Below are 26,469 nucleotides of genomic sequence, written 5' to 3'. Positions count from 1 at the left end.
CTGCTTTGTGAAAAGAGGGCAACCATTTCAGGACTAAAATCTTTAAACAATATGTGGTACCCTAAGTGAAGCCTTGGAGGTGGGAACAGTCCACAACAGTCAACATACCAACTATTTCCTTAGAGTTTGCAAAGAGGTGGTCGATTTGTAGTTAGCTTTGCCAAATAAAATAGAGGAAAACAAATTTGTCTTATATTTTTATTCTCTAGGCCTGCTTACACACTGATTTAATTTAGAACACATACAGCTAAAGAAGAATCCATCTATCAAATTTTTGAAAAATAAAAATGTCTGACAACATTGAGCTCACATTCTTGCATTCTATCAGCTGAAGCTTAGTGTATATGGCCCTTCTTTATTTTTTATTTATTTTAGGGCAAAGACTTTTTATTTCAATTTGAGTATTTACAGCAATATATAGAACAAGAAAAAAAATAAGACTTCAGAGAAAAACAGATCATCATTATGAGGGTAATACCCATGTTCTGATTTGTTTTAAGAAAAAAAAATGCTGTGGAGCTCAGTGGCGCACACCTGTAATCCCAGCAGTTTAAGAGGCTGAGGCAGGAGGATTGAAAGTTCAAAGCCAGTGTCAGCAATTTAGCAAGGCCCTGAGCAACTCAGTGAGACCCCGTCTCTAAATAAAATACAAAAAAAGGGCTGGGGATGTGGGATGTGGGATGTGGCTCAGTGGTACCCCTAGGTTCAATCCCGAGGGGGAGTGCCCTTTTTAAATGCCACTGTGTAGACTGTGCTATTTCTGTCTTGTATCCAGACCTCACCTATGATACAACAAATTGTAACCCTGTGTAAGAAACCTGAATTTAAGACCTAAATCTTAATCCCAATTCCCAACCAAAATGGTTTTTTCTTTATACAGTTTAAGACAGCAAACACTGGAATGTCCACAGAACTACTGTGTGGGAGCTACTGTCCTGTAGCAAGACCATTTTGTCTTGTCCCGTGCCCCTTTTTAAAATCACCATTTGTTCTTCAGTTTATCTACTACCTGTCCTCTTCATTCCTGGGTCCTATAGGCCTGAGTGTTCCTCCCTGGCCTAATCCAAACTCTATTTACACACTGCGTGATCACATACACCCACCAACTGTAGCAGTCTCACCTTAAATATGCCCACATTCCAGTTGAAAAGTAGGTAACTTCATTAGAAGAATACATTTGTACTGACTATACGTTATCAGACCCCATTATATATGCCTTAAAAATACAGCTTACTTTTCAAACATCCTATGATTCTTGGGGACTTTTTATTTTGCTTTCTTTTCAATGGCATAGTATTTGCACAGCTTCCCACATACGTTATTTAACTGATTAATTAATTAATGTTTCGGTGCTAGGGATCCAACCTAGGGCCACGCTCACCAGGTAAGCACTCTACCAATGAGTTACTCTTCCAGCCCACTATCTGATTTAGCTTCAGCCCTCAGTCTATCAGGTTAGAGAACATGCCATAGTGGAAAAAGCATAGTGGATTTTAACTAACAAGGATGAATATTTTAGTCCCTGCTCTATAACTAAGATAACTGCATGACTTTGAAAAGCCATTTAATCTCTGAGCATCTCAGTTTTCCAGTATGAAAAATACAAAGTTTGGACAAAACAGCTTGACTCTCAGTCTCTATTGCTGTTAACAATGGATGATACTATGAAGTTAGCTCATAATCAAGATCTTCTCAAACTTGAGAATCAGAACATCAACTCCTGAGGTAAACAGTTAAGTAACTTTCCTGTATTACTGTAAAGTTTTATGACATTGGAAAACATTTATCTATTGTCAGACTTGCATAGCATCACTGCAGGTTGCTAGGAGACAGTAAATATTTTTACAAGCAAAAAGCCTTCACTTTTTCCTACTGCTATCTACTTAAAAAAAAAAAAAAAAGAAGAAGAAGAAGAAAAAGGTTTACACAACTACTGGTCTAAAACATCCCTTTTGTTTACTCAGAGCAATTGATAGACTTTTTATTCTAATTTTATTTTGGTACTAGGATTAAACCCAGGGTGCTTTACCACTGGGTTACATCCCCAGCTCTTTCTATTTTTTATTTTGAGACAGGGTATTGATAAGTATCTTAGAACCTTGATAAATTGCTGAGTCTGGCCTCCAACTGGCAATTCTCCTGCCTATACCTCCCAAGTCCCTGGGATTACAGGTGTGTGCTGCTGCTGCATCGTGTATTTTTATTTTTCTGGTACTGGACATTGAACCCATAGGCACTTTACCATTGAGCTACATCCTCAGTTCTTTTTATTTTTAAATTTTCAGCCAGGCTTGATAAATTGCTGGGGCTAGCCTCAAATTTAAGATCATCCTGCCTCAGCCTCTTATGTCCCTGAAATTACAGGCAAACCTATCCCACTTGACTTCTTAAAGATGTAAACTCAAGAAAAAGAGAGGCTGCTTTGGGGCTGGAGATGTGGCTCAGTGGTTGAGTGCCCCTGGTTTCAATCCCCAGTACCAAAAAAAAAAAAAAAAAAAGAATCGATGAGGTGAAATTTCCAGATTGTGGAGACAAGACCATGCTTGAATACACCCAGTCTCTATCACAAGATTAAGCACCTACCTCATAAAAACTTCCCTTTATGCAAACTAATGAGATTGCCTTAATGTTAATTAACATAGTAAACACTTTCTCTATATACACACTTATCTCCCCCAACTGCTTTTTTTTCTTGGGGGGGGGGGGGTCCTGTAATCACAGATCATTGATTCTCAGAAAGACCAACATCAATCCTATCTTCATTCCGACAATTAACTTCCAAACCGAAATTGTTTCAGTTTGGAAACTGAAGAATGAGCCAGACACAATTATCCTAGACAGAGAACTTGTTAGTCATGAAAACAGGGAAGTAATTCTGAAGTTTGTTAAATTGCTATCATTAAAACAGTTATTAGTCCATTGTTATATTTGGTAATCATGTAAAATTAAAATGAAACAAAGCAATAGAAGTGAGAAAGCAGAAGATAAAAATTTACCAAAATATTCAAGAATTTGCAATAACTCTACTTATTCTGTTATTTATTTTTTTAAAAAGTAATAAAAAACATAAGCTATCCCAATTATTAGTTTTTTAAAGTGGATCCCATATGCAACCGTATATATTATCCATATCTTTAGAAAGTTGGGTAGATAAGTGAGAAAATGCATGAATTATCATATACTACTACCAGCAATATAAAATTATTAAAAAATAAAGGAACGTTTTAAATTTAACTTCCCTCTATCCCACCTCCCTCGATAAGTGTTAAGCATGCCAAGAAGAATTATAGCAAGGAAAATATTTAATTTGTCAATAGATAAAGATGCTGTCAATATACGCATTTCATGACCAACATATAAATCCATCAATAAATGGTAAAATTTTATATATTTCATACACACACATCATATATTTTATTATATATATATACATATATATATATATAAAATATAGAGGATGCATTCTGAAGTAGCATGTTCGGGCTTCATTCTAACCTTATAATTCTTGTTCAATGGTGCAATGGGGTGAAATCATCCTGGAAATTTGCACTGGTGGAGTTAGAAGAATCGACATCTTTCCCAGATGAGTAACAAATACCATGTGTGTAAATATAGTTACTAATTGGTTATATAGAAATATATATATCTCCATCCCAGATACTAAATAATAAAGGCTAGAAATAATGTTGGAGCAGGTTAGGGCAACTCAATTAAAAGGACAATTTATCAAGAATGCTGGAAGTTCTACATACCAGCCTGGCACTTGCAGTTCCACCTACGAAGGAGGCTGAGGTAGAGGATAACTTGAGTCCAGGTGTTAGAGCCCACCCAGGGAAACATGTAATGCCGTGTGACCCCATCTCCAAAAAGTAAAAAATAAATGGAAAAGGAAGTGGGGGGGGGGAGAAGGAGAAAAAGTAAAAGTTCTACGTTCTGTATGTTCCATATACAAAGTATAGTCTAGCAGGCCGTGCTGAAGAAAATGTCTTTGTGTAATGCTCAGCAAAGGAATTTTCTAACTTTTTGTTTCTCTAGGACTGAGAAACAGAATACGAATTGTGGTTGTATTAACGTTAAATATATAGGTACATATATTATGTAATATAATATATATTTAAGTGATAGGTATATAGGTATACACACACACACACACACACACACACACACACACACACACAGTGTACAGCACCTGGCACATAAGAAAAAAATCAAGAAAATATTTCCAGTAGCTATAGTAACAAAAACGGCAGGGTACTAGCACCAAAACAGATGCGTAGACCAATGGTAGAGAAAAAAAGACACAGAGACAAACCCACATAAATAGATATCTCATACTAGACAAAGGAATCAAAAATATTCATTGGAGAAAAGAGAGCCTCTTCAACAAATGGTGCTGGGAAAACTGGAAATTCACATGTAACAAAATGAATTTAAACCCCTATCTCTCACCCTGCATAAAACTCAAAGTGGGTCAAAGACTTAGGCATTAGAAAAAAGACCTTGTGCCTAAAAGAAGAAAAGTAGGCCCAAATCTTCACCACGTTAGCTTAGGAACCGACTTCCTTAACAAGACTTCTAAAAGGCAAGAAATAAAATCAAGAATCGATAAATGGGATGGATTCAAACTATAAAGCTTCTTCACAACAAAGAAAACAACCAAGAATGTGAAGAGACAGCCTACAGAATAGAAGAAAATCTTTACCACATACACCTCAGATACTGCATTAATATCCAGAATATATTAAAAACTCAAAAAACTTAACACCAACAAAACAACTCAATCAATAAATGGGCCAAGGAACTGAACAGACACTTCAAAGAAGAAATACAATCCCAATCAACAAATATAGGAAAAACTGTTGCACATCTCTGGCAATTAGAGAAACGCAAATCAAAACCACTCTAATACTAGTCAGAATGGTAATTATCAAGAATATAAGCAATAATAAAGCGTTGGCAAGGAAAAGTGCTGGTGGCAAAGTAAAGTGGTACAATCAGTGTAGAAAGGATTATGGAGATTCCTCAGAAAACCTGGAATGGAACCACCACTTGACCCAACTATCCCACTCTTCAGTCTATACCCAAAGGACTTAAAATCAGCATACTATATTGACACAGCCTCATCATGTTTTACAGCAGCTCAATTCACAATAGCTAAACTATGGAACCAGGCAAATGGATGGAACTACAGAACATCATGCTAAGTAAAATAAGCCAATCCCCAAAAAACCAAAGAATAAACGTTTTCTCCGATAAGCAGATGCTGATCCATAGTGGGCACAGACAGGTAAGAAAGAATTAAGAAATGTTGGATTGTGCAGAGGGGAATGAGGGGAGAGGTGGGGCAGTGAGGATGGGAAGGAGGGTAGAATGAGACAGACATTATTACCCTGTGTACATGTATAATCACACTAATGGTGTGACTGCACCGTGTAGTCAGAGGAATGAGAAGTTGTGCTCCTTTTGTGTACAATGTGTCAAAATGCATTCTACTGTCATGCATAACTAATTAGAACAAATTTTAAAAAAGGGAGAACAGTAGACTAGAAGAAGGGGATGGGGGAGGGAGACAGTAGAAAATGAAATTGATTAAATTATACTGTTTTATTGTGTGCACATATGAATACATTATAATAAATCCACTGTTATGTATAATACACTAATAGAAAAGGGGAAAAAAATAAAACACACCAGCTTTCAGGCAGATTTTTTTTTTTTAGTTCCTATCTTTTACTTAAAATGATTTCAAGATCACATTATGCAAAATAGAAAACTGGTGTTTGACAGGAAACATTTTCCTCATACTACGTAATATAATTAGAGGCAAAAGGAATTGCCAGTTCTCAGAACAGATCATAAAATTATGAAGTCAGAAAAAGCTGGTTCTATGAAGATTATTGTTGAGACCCATCTATGAAACCTCCCTGCTCACAATCAAGATATGCTGATTTAATCTTTGACATGTGATTAAATTTATAGGAAAAACTTAAAACACATCAAAACATGAAGAAGCTTTCAAATTTTTTAGCACTGTTTCTTAAAGTGTGATCCACAGCCCAGCAGCATTGGCATGGGAACAGGTTAGGCATGTAAATGATCAGCCCCATTACAGAACTGATGAATCTGAAATTCTGAGGAAGGAGCCCAGTAATACTTATGTTTAGTAAGCTTTCCAAGTGATACTGCTGCATGAGAAAGAGTGACTCAGGGTATGCCTTGAAATTACATTATCAACTTTCTACCTAAAGGTGGTAAAAAATTAAGGATCATAAACTCAACTATAAAAAGCAGTGTATCAAAGAGAGGCTAGGAATCAAGGCCAAAAATGTTGAAAAACTATTTAATTCTGCAGAAGACTCACTTACAAGCTTTATGAAAAGAGTAAATAATTAAAATAGAATATTATAAATTAAAAATACCTAAGCTATAGCTTTAAAACTGCACATCACCCTCCAAAAAAAATGGCTACAAAGTAGAATGCTTTACAATCAATATCAACTTTTCAATGAACAAATATTAAAACATTTTAACTGAAGAGTTAAGACAGCATTAGAGTCTATGACAAAGACACTAAATTGTTTATTTAAAAAAAAATGCTAACAGCCAGTGAAAATGCAACATTGAAGGTTAAAGATATCTATGGAACAATTCAACTTCAATTTTTTGAATTCATAAAATAAATATTATCACAGGTTTCTAAAAACATCAGTGACTGAATTTCAGAAAAAACAAATCACTAGCCAGGCATGGTGGTGGCATGCCTATAACCTAGTGTCTCAGGAGGCTGAGGCAGAAGGATCCCAAGTTCAAAGCTAGTCTCAGCAACTTAAAAAGACCCTGTCTCAAAATTAAAAATAAGAAGGGCTGGTGATATGGCTCAGTGGTTGAGCACCTCTTGGGTTTAATCTCTGGTATCAAAAAATAAATAAATAAATAAATAAAAATCACTGCCCAAAATTCTTTCCTCAGTTCTCTTGACACTGGCATCATGTTATATAGTGCTTTTTCTCTGAAGCAGATAGGCACCAGACTTTAAAAAACAAAAAAACAGTACTATGGATTGAGTTATGTTCTCAGCCCTTTATTTTCAATTTTGAGACAGGTCTCCCTAAGTTGCCCAGGTTGGCTGCAAACTTTTTTGCCTCAACCTCCCGAGTAGCTGAATTACAGGCATCCACCACTTTGCCCAGCAACATTTAACATTTTTATCATTTAACTTCTGTACTTGACAACTCCTATAACTGGTACCTCAATATACTTATATACTTAGTATATACTCATATATACTAAGTTAATCAAAAGCCAACATTAAATAGCAAACTTAGGAGCCAATTCCAGGGGCACATTAAAAATCAGTGTTTGTCATCATGAATTATGCAAATCCACTCACCAATACACATATATTTAAATATAAATTTGATGAAAAAATATTAGTGTTCATGAAAAACTGAAATGCAATGTAACTATTATACTAATAATTCTTGTTTAAAAAAAAACCCTACAGATGAAGGTGTATTTTTAGTTAACATTTAATCAAAATTGTGTTTTCTGAAAAATATTTAAGTACATATTAAAATACATGTCTTCTTTTAAATCAGATATTCTTAACAGGGGTATGCATTAGAGACCCCGATATAAATGTTTAAAACACATATTTAAACTAAACACTTAGATTTGAATTCTCCTATATTCAACCTTAATTTGCACATTGATTAAAAAAAAAGAAGAAGAAGAATCTATTTTGACTACAGGCCAAAGGCTGCAATTACTATTTATTTCTGCTCTAAGTTTGCTCCACTAGACCCAGATCCCGTCAGTCACAGACCTATTTTTAGTTCAAGGGCCTTCCAAGTAGGAACAAGCTAAAGCTCTCCCCCATCTTCCCATTTAAAATCCTGCAGCTTAGAGTCCATTCATTTACTCATAAGAAAAAAAATAGCTGCCTTAATTATTTTTATATTTCATCTCTTATTAACAAATGAAAGTTGATATGCAAACATTAAATAAGAAGAACACATTTTAGGTTCAATATAAAATCTAAGATTCATTTTACAGCATTATATTAATGATTTTATTTTATTATGGTAATCATTATATTATGATTTTATGCAGAAACTAATTATCGCATCCACTGAAAAATCCTTTTGAATTCCTAATTGGGTCAAATTATTTAAAAATTAACTATGCCTATTATAGTAAAAAGTAAGGGGAAATCTTCCACAAAACACAGTAAGACTGTTTTATAATAATAATAATAATAAGTGCTAAGAAATTGGCTAGTGTATTAATTAAGCTCCCAAGAATAAACTATCTCAAAATTGTTATGCCAGGTAAAAGCTACTGAGATATTATATGAGAGTATAGAATAATCATCATTAGCTATGAGAAAGGTTTCTGCTGTTGTTAAAAAGGATATATAACACTTGGCTTAATTTGTTTGTCTTCAAAATTTTACTTTTGTGTATTTAATACATAAAAAACAAAGATCAATTACTAACCACTCAACAGAGGTTTTTTTGTGTTACACACATAATTCATTGAACAAATGTAAATGATAGTCACAAGGAAAAGAGCTTCTTACCTTTCAAATAACTTGTTGCTGCTGTGCATGCTTTGCTCTTAATTCAGACACCTCCTTCCAAAGGGACTCATTCTCACTATTATAATTAAAAAATAAATAAAATAAACAAAAAAGATTTAGTCAGAAAACCAAACCCCAGTATCTTAATTAAGAATACTAGAGAATTAAAAAACACAAACCTAGAGAACTTAACTATGTTTGTTTTCACTATGATATGTATTTTTATGAGACCAGAAACCTGGTTCAATAATACAGGAATGACAACTATCTCAACACAACTCCAGAATCATTCCTTCTTAAATGTATTATCTGCTATTCATGGCAAAATAAAAAAAAATAAAAAATAAAAAAAACCCACTTAAAACACACTTCTATATTCATATAGTAGCAAGCAATTTACTCCTTTTGATAATGTGGTTCATTACTTTTTTTAATGTTCATCACTTAAGTGAGGTTAGACTTTGTGAATCATCTTAGGAAACAAAAGTGACATTTACTGAACAATTGATGTGCTTCAGGCACTATGCTAAACGTTTCAATTAAGCATTTAAATTTCTCTAAAATCAGCCAAGTAAGGAAGAATTGTCTTGAAAGATTAAGACACTGAGGTACAGAGAATTTGTGGGAACCTGCCCAGTGTCACACAGATAATTCTATAACTGTTAAAGCCAAACTAAAGTGAGACTCTCAAACTACCTTGATAACTGTCTCAAACAAGCATATGCAAACCACCGTTTTACTTTTTTAAAAGATGGAATATTCAACAATGTCAAACCAATAACTTGCCCAATACTAAGATTCTTTTCCTTTGCTGTTTCTTAATTGAAATTGCATTGTCATTAGCAGAGTGAAAATGGTGAGAAGATATAAAAGATAATCTACCAATTAAATAATTTTCAACTTTTGTTAATCTCCACAAAAGCTATTTTCTCAGTCTGAATTATTACAAAAAGAAATGTGGATTTAAATACAGAGGTATATGAAAAGGAGATTTTCTTTAATACTTACTTACTGAATAACTGCTATATTTTTTCAGACGCACCTTTAAAGATGCTATTATCTACCTACTAAAGGAGGAGATCATTGCCTCTAACACTTAAAGGATGATCTGGGGATCTATTTCCTTAAGAGCTAAACTGAGATTCAAAGAATCAGGTCAAAGTATAGCCAACAGACACATCCTCAGTGATTAAATAAAATATGCAAAATTTTATATTTATTCAAAAAAGGAACCAAAGCCCAAGGTTACTTTAAAATATAGTTAGGAATATGCAAATCAGTACATATCTGAAATGGGTGAAGAATACATCAAGGAACTACTCTCAAGCCCTTGGAAACTATTAAAGGGAAAAATCTCAGCTGCTTACTAAGAGTAGGAAAATACCCCTCCCTCCCCCCCCCCTCTCTCTCTCTATATATAAACTTATTACTTTGGTAAGTTAGGAAAACCTATCAAGTAATGTCATAAAACAAAACAAAGCATCTTTTTGAAGAAAAAGGTTTAAATAACATTCTCCCACACCTATGCAGAGCAAATATCAAGTAGGGCAAATCTCTTGGGTTCTTTTATTCCCAACTTTTTGTGTCCTACTTTTTCCTAATAGAACTCATGGAAGAATTTTAAAGGAGGAGAAGGAAAAAAAAAAAAAAAGGATGAGTAATATATAAGATTTTTTGTGTGTGCGCTCTTTTGTTTGTGAACACCTAAGTAGAAATGTATTTCCTACACTAAAGACTTATTGTTTCTTCAGTAATATTTGTTTATCAAATTGTTTTGATGTTCTTAGGTTCATATGTGATCCTGGCCATCACAATTAAAACATATTATTAAAGTTAAGTCTATGACTACAAATCAAAAGTAATAAGAACCAATGCACCAGACAACTCCAACACCCAACACATTAGTATTATATTTGGAAGAATGGCTTACCTTTTTAATTCTGAAAGTCTGGACTCAATTGTTTCCTGTTTTATTTGAACCTTCTGAGGACTGCTTATAATTTTTGTTAAATCTTCCTGGCGAATTTTATTTTCTTCTGGTTTTGAAAACAAAACCTTCCAAAAAGCAAATTTAGAAAATCAAAAATACACGGCATACCCATGATTATAATTCAAAGCTTCCCTATTATAAGAATTTTTTGTGATCTACTCAAAGGGAGATTTTGTTCTAAAAGCCCAGGGTGGAATTCTAGGAAAAGAATACACTTCACAGTTCATCCAGAGAGAAAGCAAGAAATAATCAGAAAACAAAACAAAACAAAAATTTCTCTAAGTTTCCATGAGCAGTAACATCTTAGGGTTTTTTTCTTTTTCTTCTGCCAAATTCCCTGTAATTTTCAAGCCTTTTTATTACCACATTCCACTTTTAATTAAATTTATACAGTAATGGCTACATGGTAGGTCATTTTCTTTCATCGTTTACAGCCCTTTTATGGATTTAGTAAAAATATCTTATTTCACCAAAAGATATTCATTCAAAAATGTAATAATTAATGCCTATCATGTACAAAGGACTTATTCTGTACAATGGATATATATCAGTAAACAACAAAAAAAGTCCTACAGTGAGGACTTTTTTTCAGTCAACACAGGAATGAACCTTCCTATTGTAATAATGACTCTTCATCCTCAATCAGAATGTTGTAAGCATTTTCCTTTCATCAAGAAAATGAAGAATGAGCTCTCACTACAGATGAACACAGGGAAAGGTGGAGGATAGAATATTTAATTAAAGTTTTATTGCTCTGATTCATTCTAACAAAGAACACCTGTGTATTTTCTGTACATTCTGCATTACAATACCTAAAACTGCTCATTGGTCAATCATACATGTCAAAATCTTAGCTAAATAATGTTAACAACAATTCACCTTCCTTTTAATGTTCTCCAACAAGTCATCCTGGCCTTGTTTGAAGTAAGGATGCTGAAATTCAACAGGACCATCTCTTTCCTGCTTTACTATTCCAGAGTCAGTATGTACTACTTTACGGAAACCATCTGAAAAAGATTGAAAATTTACTCAGACTGGAATTAGACAACAGTCAAAAAGTCACACTGCTTGTGTGGAATTTTCCTTTATCATCTTAATGAGAAAAAAATGGTTTAATCAGTAATTGGTTAGCAGAACAAATAAACTGCTGTCCATACTTACACATATTTAGTTGCCATACAAAGCTTGCCATGTTATTGTGCTTGAAGTATTTTGGAAGAATTTCTTTTGCAAATCTTTGTTCATCCAAGACCAGAAAACTTTGGCCATTCTAAAGAAAACCAGAAAAGGTCAATTAGTTAAGGTTCTCTGGCACACTCATATATATGAATCCCAAACCTGTCCTGACCAGTCCTTCCATGATACCTTCAAATCAAAATTCTATTCCTGATAATGGCAACAACAACAAATTGCAAGTAAGTGCCAAACTGCAATTAAATTTTTTGATATCTACCTGACACCAAATACTGCATTATATCATTAGCAATTCCATTAAATAAGAAAAATAGACCATTTCTGCTATCTTGTATAACAATAAAATAAATAAGATAAATTAAAAGGAAACACATTTTATCAGTATCTGTAGTAGACACTATACTAAGATGCACTGATTACAAATCAACTGCAAAACTCTAAGCTATATGTTTACTACATTAACACTGAAAGTTAACAGTGGCCAGGTGAGGGGGCCCAAGCCTGTAATCCCAGAGGGTAGGAAGGCTGAGGGAGGAGGATCTAATAAATATCCACAATACATACAAAACTCCTACAATTCAACAACAAAAATCAAACAACCTAATTAAAACAAAACAAAACAAAGGACTGTAGTAGACCTTTCTCCAAAGAACATTTACAAATATAGTCAATAAGCACATGAAAAGGCACTCAATATCACTAATCATTAGAAACAAAATCAAAACCACAATGAGATACCTACTACTTCGTAGCCATTAAGATGGTCATGAGCAAAAAACAAAAAATAAGTATTGATGAAGATGTGGAGAAATTTGAACTCGTGTGAATTGCCAATGGAATATAAAAGTGTGGCTGCTATGGAAAGAGTATAGTAGTTCCTCAAAAAATGAAAACAATCACTATAATATCCAGCAATTCCTGTTATAGATATGTACCTAAAAGAAGAAAAAGAAGCATAAACTTTGAAGCTCACAATAGCATTATTTATAATAGCCAAAAGGCAGAAACAACCAAAATGTCCAACAGTTGAATAGATAAACAAAATGTAGTATACGCAATGAAATATTCAGTCTTAATAAGTTAGTCATGACACATGCTGCAACATGGATGAACCTTAACGACATTATGATAAATGAAATAATATACTCACAAAAGTATAAATACTATGCAATTCCACTTACATGAAATATCAAGAAAAGTCAATTTCATAAAAACAAAGTGGAATGGTGGTGGTTAGGAGCCGCAAAAAGAGTTGGGCATTACTATTTTGTGGGCATGGAGTTTAGTGTGGAAAGAAGAAAAACATTCTGAAGGTAGAAGGCAATAAATGTTACCTAACAATGTGAATGCATTTAATGCCACCAAACTATATGTTCAAAATGGCAAAAACAGTTAGTTTTACGCCATTTACATTTTGCTACAATTAAAAAAAACAAGTGGGAACATCGATGATTTGGAAATCAAATACTGAGCTTTTCAATAAAGGTGCTAGACAACTGAATATGTAGGAAATAGTGAAACCAGATCCCTCAAACCACACACAGAAATCAATCCCACCTGAATTCAAGACATGAAATGCAAACCTTTAAAACTTTTGTATTTCATGTGAAATGCAAAACCTTTAAAACAACCTGCAACTGCAACAAAACAAAAATATACCAGTAACAATAGAACAATGTTAAGAATCTAAAAAAAGTTCTAAAAATATACAGGACCTAAAATACACACAAGTGTATACATACACAGAATCTTGAATACTAACATAAAGAGGACAAATGTGTTGTAAAGCTATTAATTCTCCCTAAATTAACCAATACGTCAAATTCTCTCTTAATTTAAAAAAAAAAATTTTTAAAGTAAAGATGAAGCAGTGCTATTACAAGATACTTAAAAGTTTATTTGTAAAAAGAAACAAAAAGCCAGGCTCGGTGGTAAACACCTGTAATCCCAGTAGCTCAGGAGGCTAAGATAGGAGGATCACGAGTTCGAAGCCAGCCTCAGCAAAAGTTAGGCCCTAAGCAACTCAGTGAGGCCCTTTCTCTAAATAAAAAATACAAATTAGGGCTGGGGATGTAGTTCAGTACCTGAGTTAGATTTCTGGTACTCACACCCAAAAAAGAAAAAGCATGAACCACAAAAAATTGATAAACTATACTAAAATTAAGGAGCGATACTCATCAGAAAAGGTACATAAGCCACAAACTGGGAGAAAATGAAGGCAACACATATAACCAAAACATGAATATAAAGTATAAGGAATTCCTGCAAAGAATAAAAGTAAAGACAAATAGAAAAATGTACAAAACAAACATGTCACAGAAAACATATGGCTAACTGAACATGAAAAGATTTTAGAACTTACTAGTAATTGGGGAAATATAAAAATCTCACTGAGAAAACATTTTATATCCTACTGCCCGCAGCCAGCTAGGGCAGCTAAACTAGAGGTCGCTCCAGTGAATTTCCTAAGGTATCAAATAAAACACAGACACACAATTTACCTCTAAATTCAAATCCCAGGAATTAAAGCTCCTCTGCCTTCAGCCTCAAGCTCCCCAAAAGGGAGAGCTAGGAATGTCACAAGAGGCTGGCGCGAGAGAGCTAGCAGGTTCCGGCCTGGTCTTTTATTCAGGGGGACTCTGGTTCTTAGAAATTTCCATCCAAAAAAGGTCAAGAGGGCCAGGGTTACAAGGACAGGTAAGGTAACTAGATCCCTGGGGATGTAGGAAGGCATGCCCAAGCATGAAGACACACTTGGCGGCATTTTTACTACTCTCAAGATAGGAGCCACCATCTACAGTCACTTGAAACTGGCAGGATCACTGAAAGTAACTGATAGGGCCTCAACTAATCAGGAGAGGAAAACTCTGGTCACAGGACATGGTGGCCACCCACAATATCCATTAATTGTTAAAAATTAAGACTGATAATATACAGTTTGAGGAAGAAAATTAACTGAGAAATTCAAGCACAGCTAATAATAGGAGAATAAGTAGATTTGCTCTCGGGCTGGGGATGTGGCTCAGGAGGTAGCGCACTCACCTGGCAGGTGTGCGGCCCGAGTTCGATCTTCAGCACCACATACAAACAAAGATGTTGTGTCTGCCAAAAAATAAAAAATAAAAAATTCTCTCTTTCTCTCTCTATTAAAAAAAATACATTTGATCTCTTTGAGAAACAACGTGCACTATCTTAAAATATTCATGTTCTAATTCCAAGCAATTAATTCATATATAGACATACCTTACAGACACCTGATATAAAAATTATATTAGTAACAGCATGTGACACAGTTGATCATTTATCTTCCTAAACCATTTTCTTTCATTAACTTCGATGACCTTACTCCCTGATATTCCTCTTTTTCCACTGTTTGTTCTCAGACTCCTATGCTGGCTTGTTCTTGACTTTACATCCTCTGGGTGCTGAATACCCAATCTTTCAGTTCCAGTTGCTTCATCAGTTTTCCCAGATTTCATTCAGCCCCATGACTTTGCCGCTCACAAGCGCCAAACTCTGCCCTGAAAGCCAAACTCATACCCAATAACTCATACCCAACATTTCCACTGGGATATCTCAGGGTAGGGAAATCCATCAAGCTGTTCAGAAATATTCCTGTTCTTCCTGCATTGCATTTCTCTCACCTTTTTTGGGGGGAGGGGAAAGGGGAGGAGGGAACTACTATGACTAGTGATTGAACTCAGAGAACTCATCTGACCACTAAGCCACATCCCCAGCCCTACTTTATATTTTATTAGCGACAGGGTATTACTGAGTTATTTAGTGCCTTGCTTTTGCTGAGGCTGGCTTTCAACTTGAGAAGGTCCTGCTTCGGCCTCCCAGGTACTGGACAGGTGTGCACATGGCACTCAGCCTCAATGATTCATTTTTAATCTCAAATTTAAATACAGTAACCTCAACCAACATTTCTGTTCAGGCTCAATCTGAATCATTGTTAATTCTTTGTTCCTTCTCTACAGACAATTTACTAGCAAGTCTTGAAGCTCTACCTTCAAAGTGGAAATCCAATTTGACCTCTTCTCAGACCACTATGAATACAACTAGCCTACTTTCAGCCACCATTTTCAATACCACACTGGAAAACTCTCAGTCTTCTAACTAGCTGCCAATATCCCTATTACAACCTTATGGCCCTAGGCCATCTGCTTCTACTTTTCTGATCTCTCTCTCCTAGTCTCTAAAAGATATATCAACAACATGGGCCTTCTTACTTTCTTAAACATTCCATATTCAAGGACTTTACATTTGCTACTCCCCCTTTCTGTGATCCGTCCTTTCTAATCATTTAGGTCTGTGCTCAAATGCCATCTCTTTAATACAGCTTTCCTTCTCACCCTTCCGAGTATCCACAAATTTCACTCAGTTTATGTGCCAATTATCAATTTATTGCTCCAAACACATTATTTTTTGTACCTTCTGCAAACATGGAACAGGGTACCTTAAATTCTAATTGCCACAATTAACTCTTTTGTGGTAGAGGATATTTGAGAGAACCTGCAAGCACCTAGCTCTTGTAATGCATGATGATAGGAAGCAAACAAAGCACAGCAACTTTCCCTGTCACTCCCTCTTACCCTTGGGCAGTGAAATGTCCCTAGCAATACCTCTCCCAACATTCACACTTGGATATGGAAATCCAAAGAACAAATTTACTCTCAAACAGGGGCTGAATTTTTCTTAAAAGGGCCAGATAAATATTTTTTGCTTGTTGATAAGGTCAAGATTTTCTCTGTGTAACAAAAAAAGCAGCTATAGGCAACATATACATAGACTGATCACGGCTATGTTCCGATTAAATTCATGAAACAGATGACTGGCATTTGGGCTGTAGTTGATCAATCCTTGCTCAGAGTTCTACATGTCAGATTTCCAGTAAGTTCCACCAGTCCAACACAAATGACTTCTCTTCCATTCAGTGAAATATGGCTACACTTTCTCCAACAAGGCCAGGATCCTAGCTTTCAGGGAAGTGTCCCTACTATGGCATTATCATAGCTATACCAACACTGACTGTTCCTACTAACTACTCCTATATTCTTTAGAGTTTTCTTTACTCCAATTCCTATGAAATAGTAATTCTATTAAACTTTCCCTATTGAAAATATTCTGTGGATGTTGTCTTTTGATTGGATCATAACTGACAGACTGTTAACCTGTTTGCTCTCCTTTATGGTACTTATCACTGCTCAGTTATTCATATTGGCTTATTTTATCTATCAGTACCTTCTACTAGAATGTAAACTCCACGAACAAAAGCACTTTGGTTCACTACTGAATAAATTCCTAGTACCTAGCATACTGGGCATTAACAGGTCCACAACAAATATTTATGATTAACTTACTAAATGAATCTTTAGTTCAATAAACTCAATCGTATCTGTCGAATCTCAACTCTTGGATAATATCAAATAAAGATGAAAGTTTCTTATTTGAATTTGCATTGTCTTCCTCACACAAAGCCCTCATTCACTCCTATCATTCTGTGTCTCTACTTTGGTATTCCTTCAGTCTCTACTCTAAAATTAATCAATTACATCTTTGAGTACAAAAATTCAACCTTATTGCCATAAACCCATAAGGCTCAAGCAATTCAACAGTGAATTCTCCCTTCTCCCTAAACATTTTACAAGGGTCAGAAAGCCATTACTGAGTGGGACAAGAGATTGGTACCTTCTCCTCCATCCTTACCCATAAATGTTGGCAAACTTTCCAAAAGTAGTCAGTAGCCATTGCTAATGCCTAAATTAAACTTTTGGCACTCTTAGTGTTGAATGCTCAAAATGTTCTTACAAATAATCTAATACTTTAGGATCACTGAAAACAATTTCCAGAATATAAATGTGCAACTTTAACAAGTCTGTAACTTCTCAATGTTCACCAATTATTTCTTAAGTCTTTAACTCCTCTTTTACATATACAAATAAAAGTAATTTGCAAATGAGTCTTCCAACTTTTTTGCAGGCCCATCTAACTTGGATTTTACCCTTACTTTGCCATGTTTGTGTTTCACTCTAGAACATCAAAATAATGCAATGGTTGCTGGGATATTCAAATTCCTTCAAAACAGCTAGAAAACACTACAGTTTTCTGGTTTGCTCCCTCCACCTCCTATTTCTTTATTCATCTGTGCTGATTTGAGAATACTAGAGAATTTCCAAAAGGCACAAAAAGTGGAACAAATGGGTATGAGGTCTCTAGTGAAATCGTGCATCCTTCTCAAGCAATTTGAGAAACAGAGACAAAGGTAAGAACACTGACCTTATAGTAATTTCCTTCTTTTATGCTACTTTATAATAATTATCAACATTCAATAGCAGTAAAAGCTGTTCTTCACTATCAATGACAAGAACTTTCATTTAACCTCTATAACCTCTTGTCTCTGAATATCAAGTTTCCCCAGTTTCTTCCTAGCTAAACATGTGCCCTTCTCTTTAGGATATATTACATTTAAAAACATGCTTTAGGTTGTCTGAAAATACTACCTCTTTTCTTGACTGTGGAAATAAATTGTTTACCTGAACAAAGAACTATTATATGAAATTTTGAAGTTATGGGAAATGTTTAAAAAAAAAAGACAACTTTTTGTTTGGGGAGAGAATAAAGGAAAAACTGAAATATGTATAGTGTGTTTTTCTTAAAGACCTTGGATCTAAAGACTTATTAAAAATTTTGAGGGCTGGGGATGTGGCTCAAGCGGTAGCGCGCTCGCCTGGCATGCGTGTGGCCCGGGTTCGATCCTCAGCACCACATACCAACAAAGATGTTGTGTCCACCGAGAACTAAAAAATAAATATTAAAAAAAATTCTCTCTCTCTCTCTCCTCTCTCTCACTCTATCTTAAAAAAAAAAAAAAAAAAATTTTGAGTCAGTAACAAATTTAGTATAATTTTGATCATTCACAATATTATTTCTGTTTAATGAAGAGAGGATTATTTCACTTAATTTTGTCAAATTTCAAGAAAAACTAAAGTTACGTAAGTCTTTAGAACTGTTAAGCCAAACTTTCCAAACTGCAGCTGGTGAGTTTTCTGTCCTTGCCTTACACTCAAGTTAGAGATTATTTTCCGCCACTGGGGGAAAAATGCCTAAAAGATTCCTTGGTTCCCAAAACATCTGCTTCTTCTAAAAGGCCTTAATACGATTTTCAATCAGATACTATAAATGCTAAATTACCTCAACAGAAGTGCAGCACAAGTATGGGAAAATAAATAAATAAAACAGAAACAACTATAAATAGCAACTTTTAAAAGATGCGGGTAATTTATTTTGGTTTTTCATCTAACATCACTGTTTAAAAGTTTTACCTTTCAGTGTCAGCACTGCTTTTAGAAAATATGTGTGACAGCATGATTGAAGATAGGCAGGTGCACTAAGCTACTAGGTTAGTACTAGATAACATTTATCCAGATTTATCCACTAACTTGTGAAGGATATCATTTTTTTTTTAAACAGAGAGAGGGGAGAGAGAGAATTTTAATCTTTATTTTTTAGTTATCGGCGGACACAACATCTTTGTATGTGGTGCTAAGGATCGAACCCGGGCCGCACACATGCCAGGTGAGCGCGCTACCACTTGAGCCACATCCCCAGCCCCATGGACATCATTTTCGTATAAAATTAAACATGGAACCAGGCATGGTGGAGCACACCTGTAATCCCAGCGGCTCAGGAGGCTGAGGCAGGAGGATCTTGAGTTCAAAGCCAGCCTCAGCAACAGTGAGCCACTAGGCAACTCAGTGAGACCTTGTCTCTAAATAAAATACAAAATAGGTTCAGCAGTTGAGTGCTTCTGGGTTCAATACTCGGTACCAAAGAAATAAAATCAAAATTAAATATGGTGCTAATCTCTATATTAACTTTACTACAGTTGGTGGAGCTCAGAAATCTATTGTTAGAAAATTGACCTTGGGGATCAGAAATCTAAGTTAAGAGGCTGATCTCCAATCTTGACTAGCTGTGTAACTATAGCTAAGTAATCCAACCTGTCTAAGCCTAGAATCCTCAATTATGGTGGGTGAGATGGAGTTAAACTAGATGATCTCTAAAATTCTTTTCAAATGTTCTTTATCATTTCTACCACTAGCACAGGGATTTCACTCATTCATCAAACACTAAACACTTATTGTAACTCTGGCACAGATACAGACCTGAGTTCATTTTCATTTTCCTACTGGTATATTAGAAAAATGAGTAGTTAAAATATACACTAAGCTGGGCACAGTGTCCCACGCCTGTAATCCCAGTGACTCAGGAGGCTGAGGGAGGAGGGCTGCAAATTCAAAGCCAGCTTCAGCAACTTTTGAGACCCAGTCTCAAAATAAAAAATAAAAAGAACTGGGGATATGGCTTAGTAATTAAATGCCTGTGAATTCAATCCCCTGTGCAGAAAGAAAAAAAAAAAAAAGCTGACTTAATAATTTAATAATGGAATAAAAAATGACGGTCTTATTTCTTTGCCTTAAAATTCATGAAATTAAGTATTTGTGGATGAGTATGAAACTCTGCATTTGATACTGCAGAGAAAATAAGAATGTTATTAATATACTAGGCGTATGAGAAATTATTGGACTTGCCACTAACATAATAATAACCTTTTATTAAAACCAATTACCAATATATGTAGGTACCATTTCTAAGTAGTATAAATAAGGCCTTTCCAAGTCAAAAAGGTATGATAAAGTCAGCTCAGGCAGAAAGAGTACCTCATCCAATTTCTAACATGAATACATAGATGAGTAACAGTCTGTGCTGATCCATCCTTGTCAACTTTTAATCCTTCTGACTGATGAAAAGCATGAGACATCTGTTTATTTTAAGTACATCCTAGTGGCTGGCTTTCTGATTTTCACCTTTCCTTGCACAACTGTACAGAATTCATCAAATGCTTAATATGCACAGCTTCACCCAGAGGGTTTAAAAAAAAAAATCCAGTTGACAACACAAGAAAATTAAACACTAGAAAGTTTAAAAATGAATAAATGACACTAAGAATAGTCAAAATCTCATATGCTTGATATGGTACACTATTAAAAATAAAATTGAAAACTATTAATAAAAAGGAAACAAGCAGAAAGAAAAGGGGAAAGGAGACAACATTTATTTAGCACGTAACAGGTGTCAGGCATTATGCTGGTAGTTTTGACTTGTTCTCAAAAACTCCATACATGAAAATATTCCCAACTAAGTGATCATCTACAGTTAAGAAAAACCCAAAATACCTCATAAACTGATTCCAATAATCCAAGTGTCTACTAAAGTAAATGTAGTGTCGATGTTAATAATCATTCTGTCTAGAATCTTTGTGTTTGGAACTAGAAAGGGTCTCGGGTCATGGAGGCAACCCATTCATCCATCCATCTTATGCACAGAGAAACTTAGACCAGACTGGATAAAAGGCTTGAGTGGGGTTATCCTTGTTTGGAAGCAGAGTCATGATCAAATAATCTAGGCACCCATATACCATTCTGCGGGCAACTGGGGAAATTTAGTAATTCATCCTTAGCTCCTCATCAAGTTACTGAACACGGTCTATTAGCACTTTCATTATCATAATTATAAAATACCCGATTACACAAATGGCCCGTCTCCAAAGAATACTTTGCCATTTTCTATTTAATGTTTAAAAAAGCCATTGATAAGCAATAGCCTGCGTCTGAACATCTGCCTACTCCCCCGACAGCTCTCCTCATAAAAGATCCCAGATGCAAAGCGAGGGGTGTGTGCGTGTGGTCAGGTCGCTAGGGTACAGATTTCCCCAGCTAACCCCGCGCCGAAGAGCCCGGCCTGGATCTCCGGGTTCCGAGCCGGATGGAGGATGAGTGTGCAATAACGTGGCTCCCGCGCCCTAGGTACCTCGTCTGCCTAGGCTGCGCGGGGCCGCTTCGGAACGCTACCCGGACGACCGTTACGGGCTGCCCCTCCCCCACCGCGGCCTACGGCGAGCGGTGCGGCCGGGCCCCAGCTCCCCTCGTGAACAACACCAGGGGTCCTCTAGAGGCTGCGCGCAAAGGCCGCGCGCGGTGCCGCACAGCCGCCGCGCGCCTGGCAGGGAGCGTGGAGCCGCAGGCCCCGAGGGACAACCCCGCAGGAGGGAGCGGGAGGAGGCGGTTCGGAGACCGCGGTGCCCCGACCATACCTGGCTCCAGGTGGTGAACTCGTTGGTGTGGGTTTCCTCCACAAACGTCCACAGCTTGCTGAGGAAAGCCGGCACGTTCCAACTCTGCTTCATTGTTAACCAGACGCAGGGATTCCGAATTTTACACCCGAACCCAGCAGCGGCGGTGGTGGTGCTGGCGGAGGCAACAGCGACGGCAGCTGGCTGAGGCATTCACTGCAGGAGCAACTGCTCCCGGAGAACGCCCACCACGCAGGCGCAGCAGCTCTCGGGCCCCGCCCCCAGACAGCTCCGCCCCCAGACAGCCCCGCCCCCCAGACAGCCCCGCCCCCAGCCAGCCCCGCCCCCCAGACAACCCCGCCCCCAGCCAGCCCCGCCCCCAGCCAGCCCCGCCCCCCCAGCCAGCCCCGCCCCCCAGCCAGCCCCGCCCCCCAGCCAGCCCCGCCCCCCAGCCAGCCCCGCCCCCCAGCCAGCCCCGCCCCCCAGCCAGCCCCGCCCCCCAGCCAGCCCCGCCGGGCGCTCAGCTAGGCTGGGAGGCCTGGGGACCGCACGTGACAGACAAATCTCTGTGCTCCGCCCATGCGCGCTGGTCTCGCGCCCGTCCTCCGGGGAGCCAGTCCTAGGCCCCGGCCACGCCACAGAGAAAAGTGATTGGATGCTGCCGGCGTGATGGGCGGGAGTTAAAGGGGACCCTGCCTTCTCATTCGCCTTTTCTAAGGGAGGTTTCGCTGTAGTGGACCTCCAGCTTAGGAGAAGGCCCTTAGTTGTTTCTATTGGGAAGGGCATTGAATTCTCTGGCTGTGTCAGAAAGGGCTACAAAAAGCCATCAGGGGCTTTTGAGTCATAAGTTTAGCAAGCAAAGTGTAATTTGCATCTGGCTAGTGGAAGGGATAAATCACGTGAGGCAGAGGGCAGCTTTCCAATGTGATGTGTTAGGCCCAAATAGAAACTGTTAAAATAATGAACCTTATCCTTAAATTTTAATTAGGGGAAAGCGACTCCTTTAAAATATTTATCGAAAAGAGGAATTTAAACAATAACTATTTTGTAAATACGGATTACTGTAAACCAGGCACTGTAATAGGCATGCTGTTACATGTTGTTTATAATTATGCAAACATCAGTGCCTACTCTGGCCCAGCCTAAAATGAATTAGCCTAATTCTTTTCTGGGGAGGGGGTAAGGAGAGTGAGGGGGAGTTTAGGAGGTGGAACAGAATTAAACCCAGGAGCACTTAACCACTGAGTCACATCCCCAGTCCATCATCATCATCATCATCATCATCATCATTATTATTATTATTATTATTTTGATGTAGAGTCTTCCTAAATTGCTAAGGGCCTCGCTAAATTGCAGAATTTTAATTCTCCTGCCTCAGCCTCTGGAGCTGCTAGGTTTACAGGCCTGTGCCATCAGGCCCAGCTCATTGTCTAATACTTTATATTATTTTAGTGAAATTAATTGTTCCTTCAAGTACACTGTAGGTACATTTTTTATTTACCCGAAATAGTTTGGCATATGGAAAAAATTATTGTGCAAGGAAAAAGTAAGTCTGAGCTTGGGTTCAGCTTCAGGGACACTTTAATGTATGTTAAATTACACTGGTTCTGTGTCATTTGGAAGAATTCTTTAATGTATCTGCAAAGGTTTTTTCCCATTTCTTCCTTGGAGATAAGAATATATTTTCCTATAGTTTCCCTAATAATATAGCTGAAAAATTCTTTGAAAGTATGAAGAATTGTGCAAAATTAAACTTTTAGCTTTTACAATAGTCAGCAAAAAATAAGATTTGCAAATAAAGATAATTCACTGTAGAATTAGTTTCCTACCTAGGTATATGTAAAATAGTCTATTTTTTTAAATGTACATAATTTCCAATGCGCACATATTGATTGAATACTGACTTTGTGTTCAGCACTGGCTTATTCGCTGAAACAAAATCAGATGTATGAAGGGATACAAGTAATAAAGGTTTTTGATTAGCTTTTAAATATGACAAGGGCTTTACAGCTCTTATTCAATCCCCACAACCATCCAATCATTGAAGCTTCAAAGTACCTGATTCAGATTCCGATCCAATCAATTATGCAAAAATCTGATATCAACAGTGTAACCAGACTTAGTGATTAATAATTATTTTCAAGGATAAGAAGACTGAAGCCAAAGATGAACTACACAGAGGTTTCTACCTACATTCCTTTCTGGACCATGTGTTGATTTTTCTCCATTTTGGAATGGTATTTACCAGATCTAGTGCCTCTTACATCAAATGTGAGTGAAACTCAACGAACTGACATTTTTCTCCACAATCCTACAGATACCTTTCTAAAACACAAATCTGAAAACCTTATCTTCTCTTTGAAGTCATTCAGTGGCTTCCCATAATTTCCAGAACTAAGTCTAAAATTCCCCTATTTGAGCCAAGAGAAAGCTATTGTATATGCATCCAAGGCTATGATGCTTCTAGCAACCAGAAATGTCAACATCATGCTTCTATGGCAATAGCAAATATTTAAGCTTGACAAAATAATCTAATATTTGGTGCTCAGGGGAGATTTCACCATTGGATAAAAATGAAAGAAAATACCTTTATTCTTTGGTATTTTCATAACCGTTAATGCAACATCAGGAAACTAAATCTTACTTGTAACTTTTTGGGAATTGGTAGCTGAAGATATATTCTATATCTGTTTTGGACTAATTTCTTTATGCTTTATTTTTCACTAGTTCAATTAATAATTTATGGTAACTATCTCCTGTAGACTTACTCAACTGCAAGAGGAGAAAAGCAGCTACTATTTATGGAGATATTTACGGGCATTGAGATCCAGAGAATTTTGGTCATATTCCCACAGGCTCACAAATCAGCATGTTTCCGTATGGAAATATGTATGTACATATGAGAGGGTACTGGGAGCGTGCAAAATATTTCCACTTTGAAGCCTATGTCTTTCCACTATGTTGTTTAGGATTTATCTTATGATGGGCCTATTCTATGATGGATGAAACCTGGTGTCTCAAGTCTCCTGTATCTGATGTGTCTGGAATAAGTGCTTGCCATCCCCAGTCCAAAGTGGTAGCCTTCCCTTTGCTTCTCTTTCTCTTCTCAAGCCTATAACTGGGCTGCAGTTTTCTGTTTTGGTGCAGATTTGGGCCTCCAGTGTATTCCCACTTGACTTGGCTGCTCTCTTAGCTCTTACACATGGTTTGTCACAGGAAGACTGACTTTAAAAATTAAGACTATTATAATAAATACAAGAAAGTACAACAAAATGCTGCTTTTTCCAGGATAACTGTTTTGACATTTTTTAAATTATCAAAATCTGTAATAACAAATATGCTACTCCCACAAACAAACAAAAACATATTTTGGGTCTCCTGTTTTACCTAGAGCTTAATTAGGTAACTGAGTACTCCAGACCTGAGTCTTGTTTCAACCAGATAGATCATTTGGATCTTGATGCAAGGTGTTATAGGGTGATTCATGCTCCATAAAAATTCATATGTTGAAATCTTCACCCTGGTGCTTCAAAATTCTCCAGACATCCCCAAAGCCCAACTATTATGCATATTAGAACAAGTTTGACCATACTTGGAGATGAGGTCCTTCAAGGTCATATCCACCCTTCCTACTTCATTTTTATTTTTCTTGTTTTCATTTTATTTGTTCACTCTATAATTACATGCCATCATAATCTAAAAAATGAAAATTATTTTTCTCCAATTTATTTATATCAGTAGGACATGTGGATGGATTGAATCCAATATGACTGGAAGAGCATACAATACAGACAACACACAGAGCAAGGGGTGACTATGTGAGAACATAAGGAAAAGACAGCTAGTTGGAAGCCAACAAAACGTGCCTTAGAGGAAACCAGACTTGCCAACACCTTGATCTTGGATTTTAATCTCCAGAATTGTGAGAACAGATTTGTGTTGTTTAATCCACCTAGTAACTCTAGCACACTAATATAGTAGGTGAACAATGTAGCAGCCTATTTGGCTTCCCTGCCTTGGGTTATCTGTCAGTGCTGTCCTCAGTAGAGAAGTTCGCCATACACAGCGAACACCGGATCTGCCAGTGTTCACTCCCATCTGGTCTGTAGCCAGTTTTAGCCCTGGTTCTTCCTGTTCTCTCTCTCTCCCTTGCACACTGTTATTACTAGAAACTTCTGTAGTTAAGACTGCTCATGTATTCTCTGCAGGAGGTTCATGATTTCAAGCTACACCAAATTCTCCAGACGTTCCCAAAGCCCAACTATTATGCATATTAGAACAAGTTTAACCAGAATATTTTATTATGACAGTTGATTTATAATGACTGGATAAATTAATACACATTTTAAATTATTATTAATATTTGTATTTAATAACAAAAAATTAGTGATTAGATATTAAAGTATTATTCTTGCCCTAGGTGAACCAAGAATTATTTACCTTTATTAAAATTAGAATTATCTGTGTGATATTTGTCATTAATTTATTTTTATTTTTTTTGGAGTAAATACATTTATTGATACCCATTTTATATATAGTTCAATGAAATAATCTATAAATATAAAAGCA

General features: G+C 36.6%; 1 protein-coding gene across 7 annotated transcripts in view; it reads right to left on the bottom strand.

Moving 5' to 3' along the window:
• The window catches only part of LOC120889115 (heat shock factor protein 2-like), a 136,243-nt gene extending 114,098 nt beyond the window's left edge, over nt 1-22,145 (bottom strand). For 5 of the 7 annotated variants that reach the window (XR_013424976.1, XR_013424977.1, XR_013424975.1 and 2 more), the window contains exons 1-6: nt 21,922-22,143; nt 14,808-14,867; nt 11,733-11,841; nt 11,451-11,578; nt 10,512-10,636; nt 8,582-8,657 (exon numbers count right to left, since the gene is read on the bottom strand). Coding sequence is in view for 4 of the 7 variants with exons in the window: in XM_078019480.1 (XP_077875606.1) it covers nt 8,585-8,657; nt 10,512-10,636; nt 11,451-11,578; nt 11,733-11,841; nt 14,808-14,867; nt 21,922-22,113 (687 nt within the window). In the remaining 3 variants the exon portion in view is untranslated. Of the gene's footprint in view, nt 1-8,581; nt 8,658-10,511; nt 10,637-11,450; nt 11,579-11,732; nt 11,842-14,807; nt 14,868-21,921 lie in introns of all 7 variants that reach the window. The other 2 variants (XM_078019482.1, XM_078019481.1) reach the window with 2 other exon arrangements.
• Between the last annotated feature and the right edge of the window lie 4,324 nt (nt 22,146-26,469).

This window comes from Ictidomys tridecemlineatus, chromosome 8 (assembly GCF_052094955.1).
Source record: "Ictidomys tridecemlineatus isolate mIctTri1 chromosome 8, mIctTri1.hap1, whole genome shotgun sequence".
Classification (NCBI taxonomy): domain Eukaryota; kingdom Metazoa; phylum Chordata; class Mammalia; order Rodentia; family Sciuridae; genus Ictidomys; species Ictidomys tridecemlineatus.
This window is presented reverse-complemented; position numbering and strand designations above follow the sequence as displayed.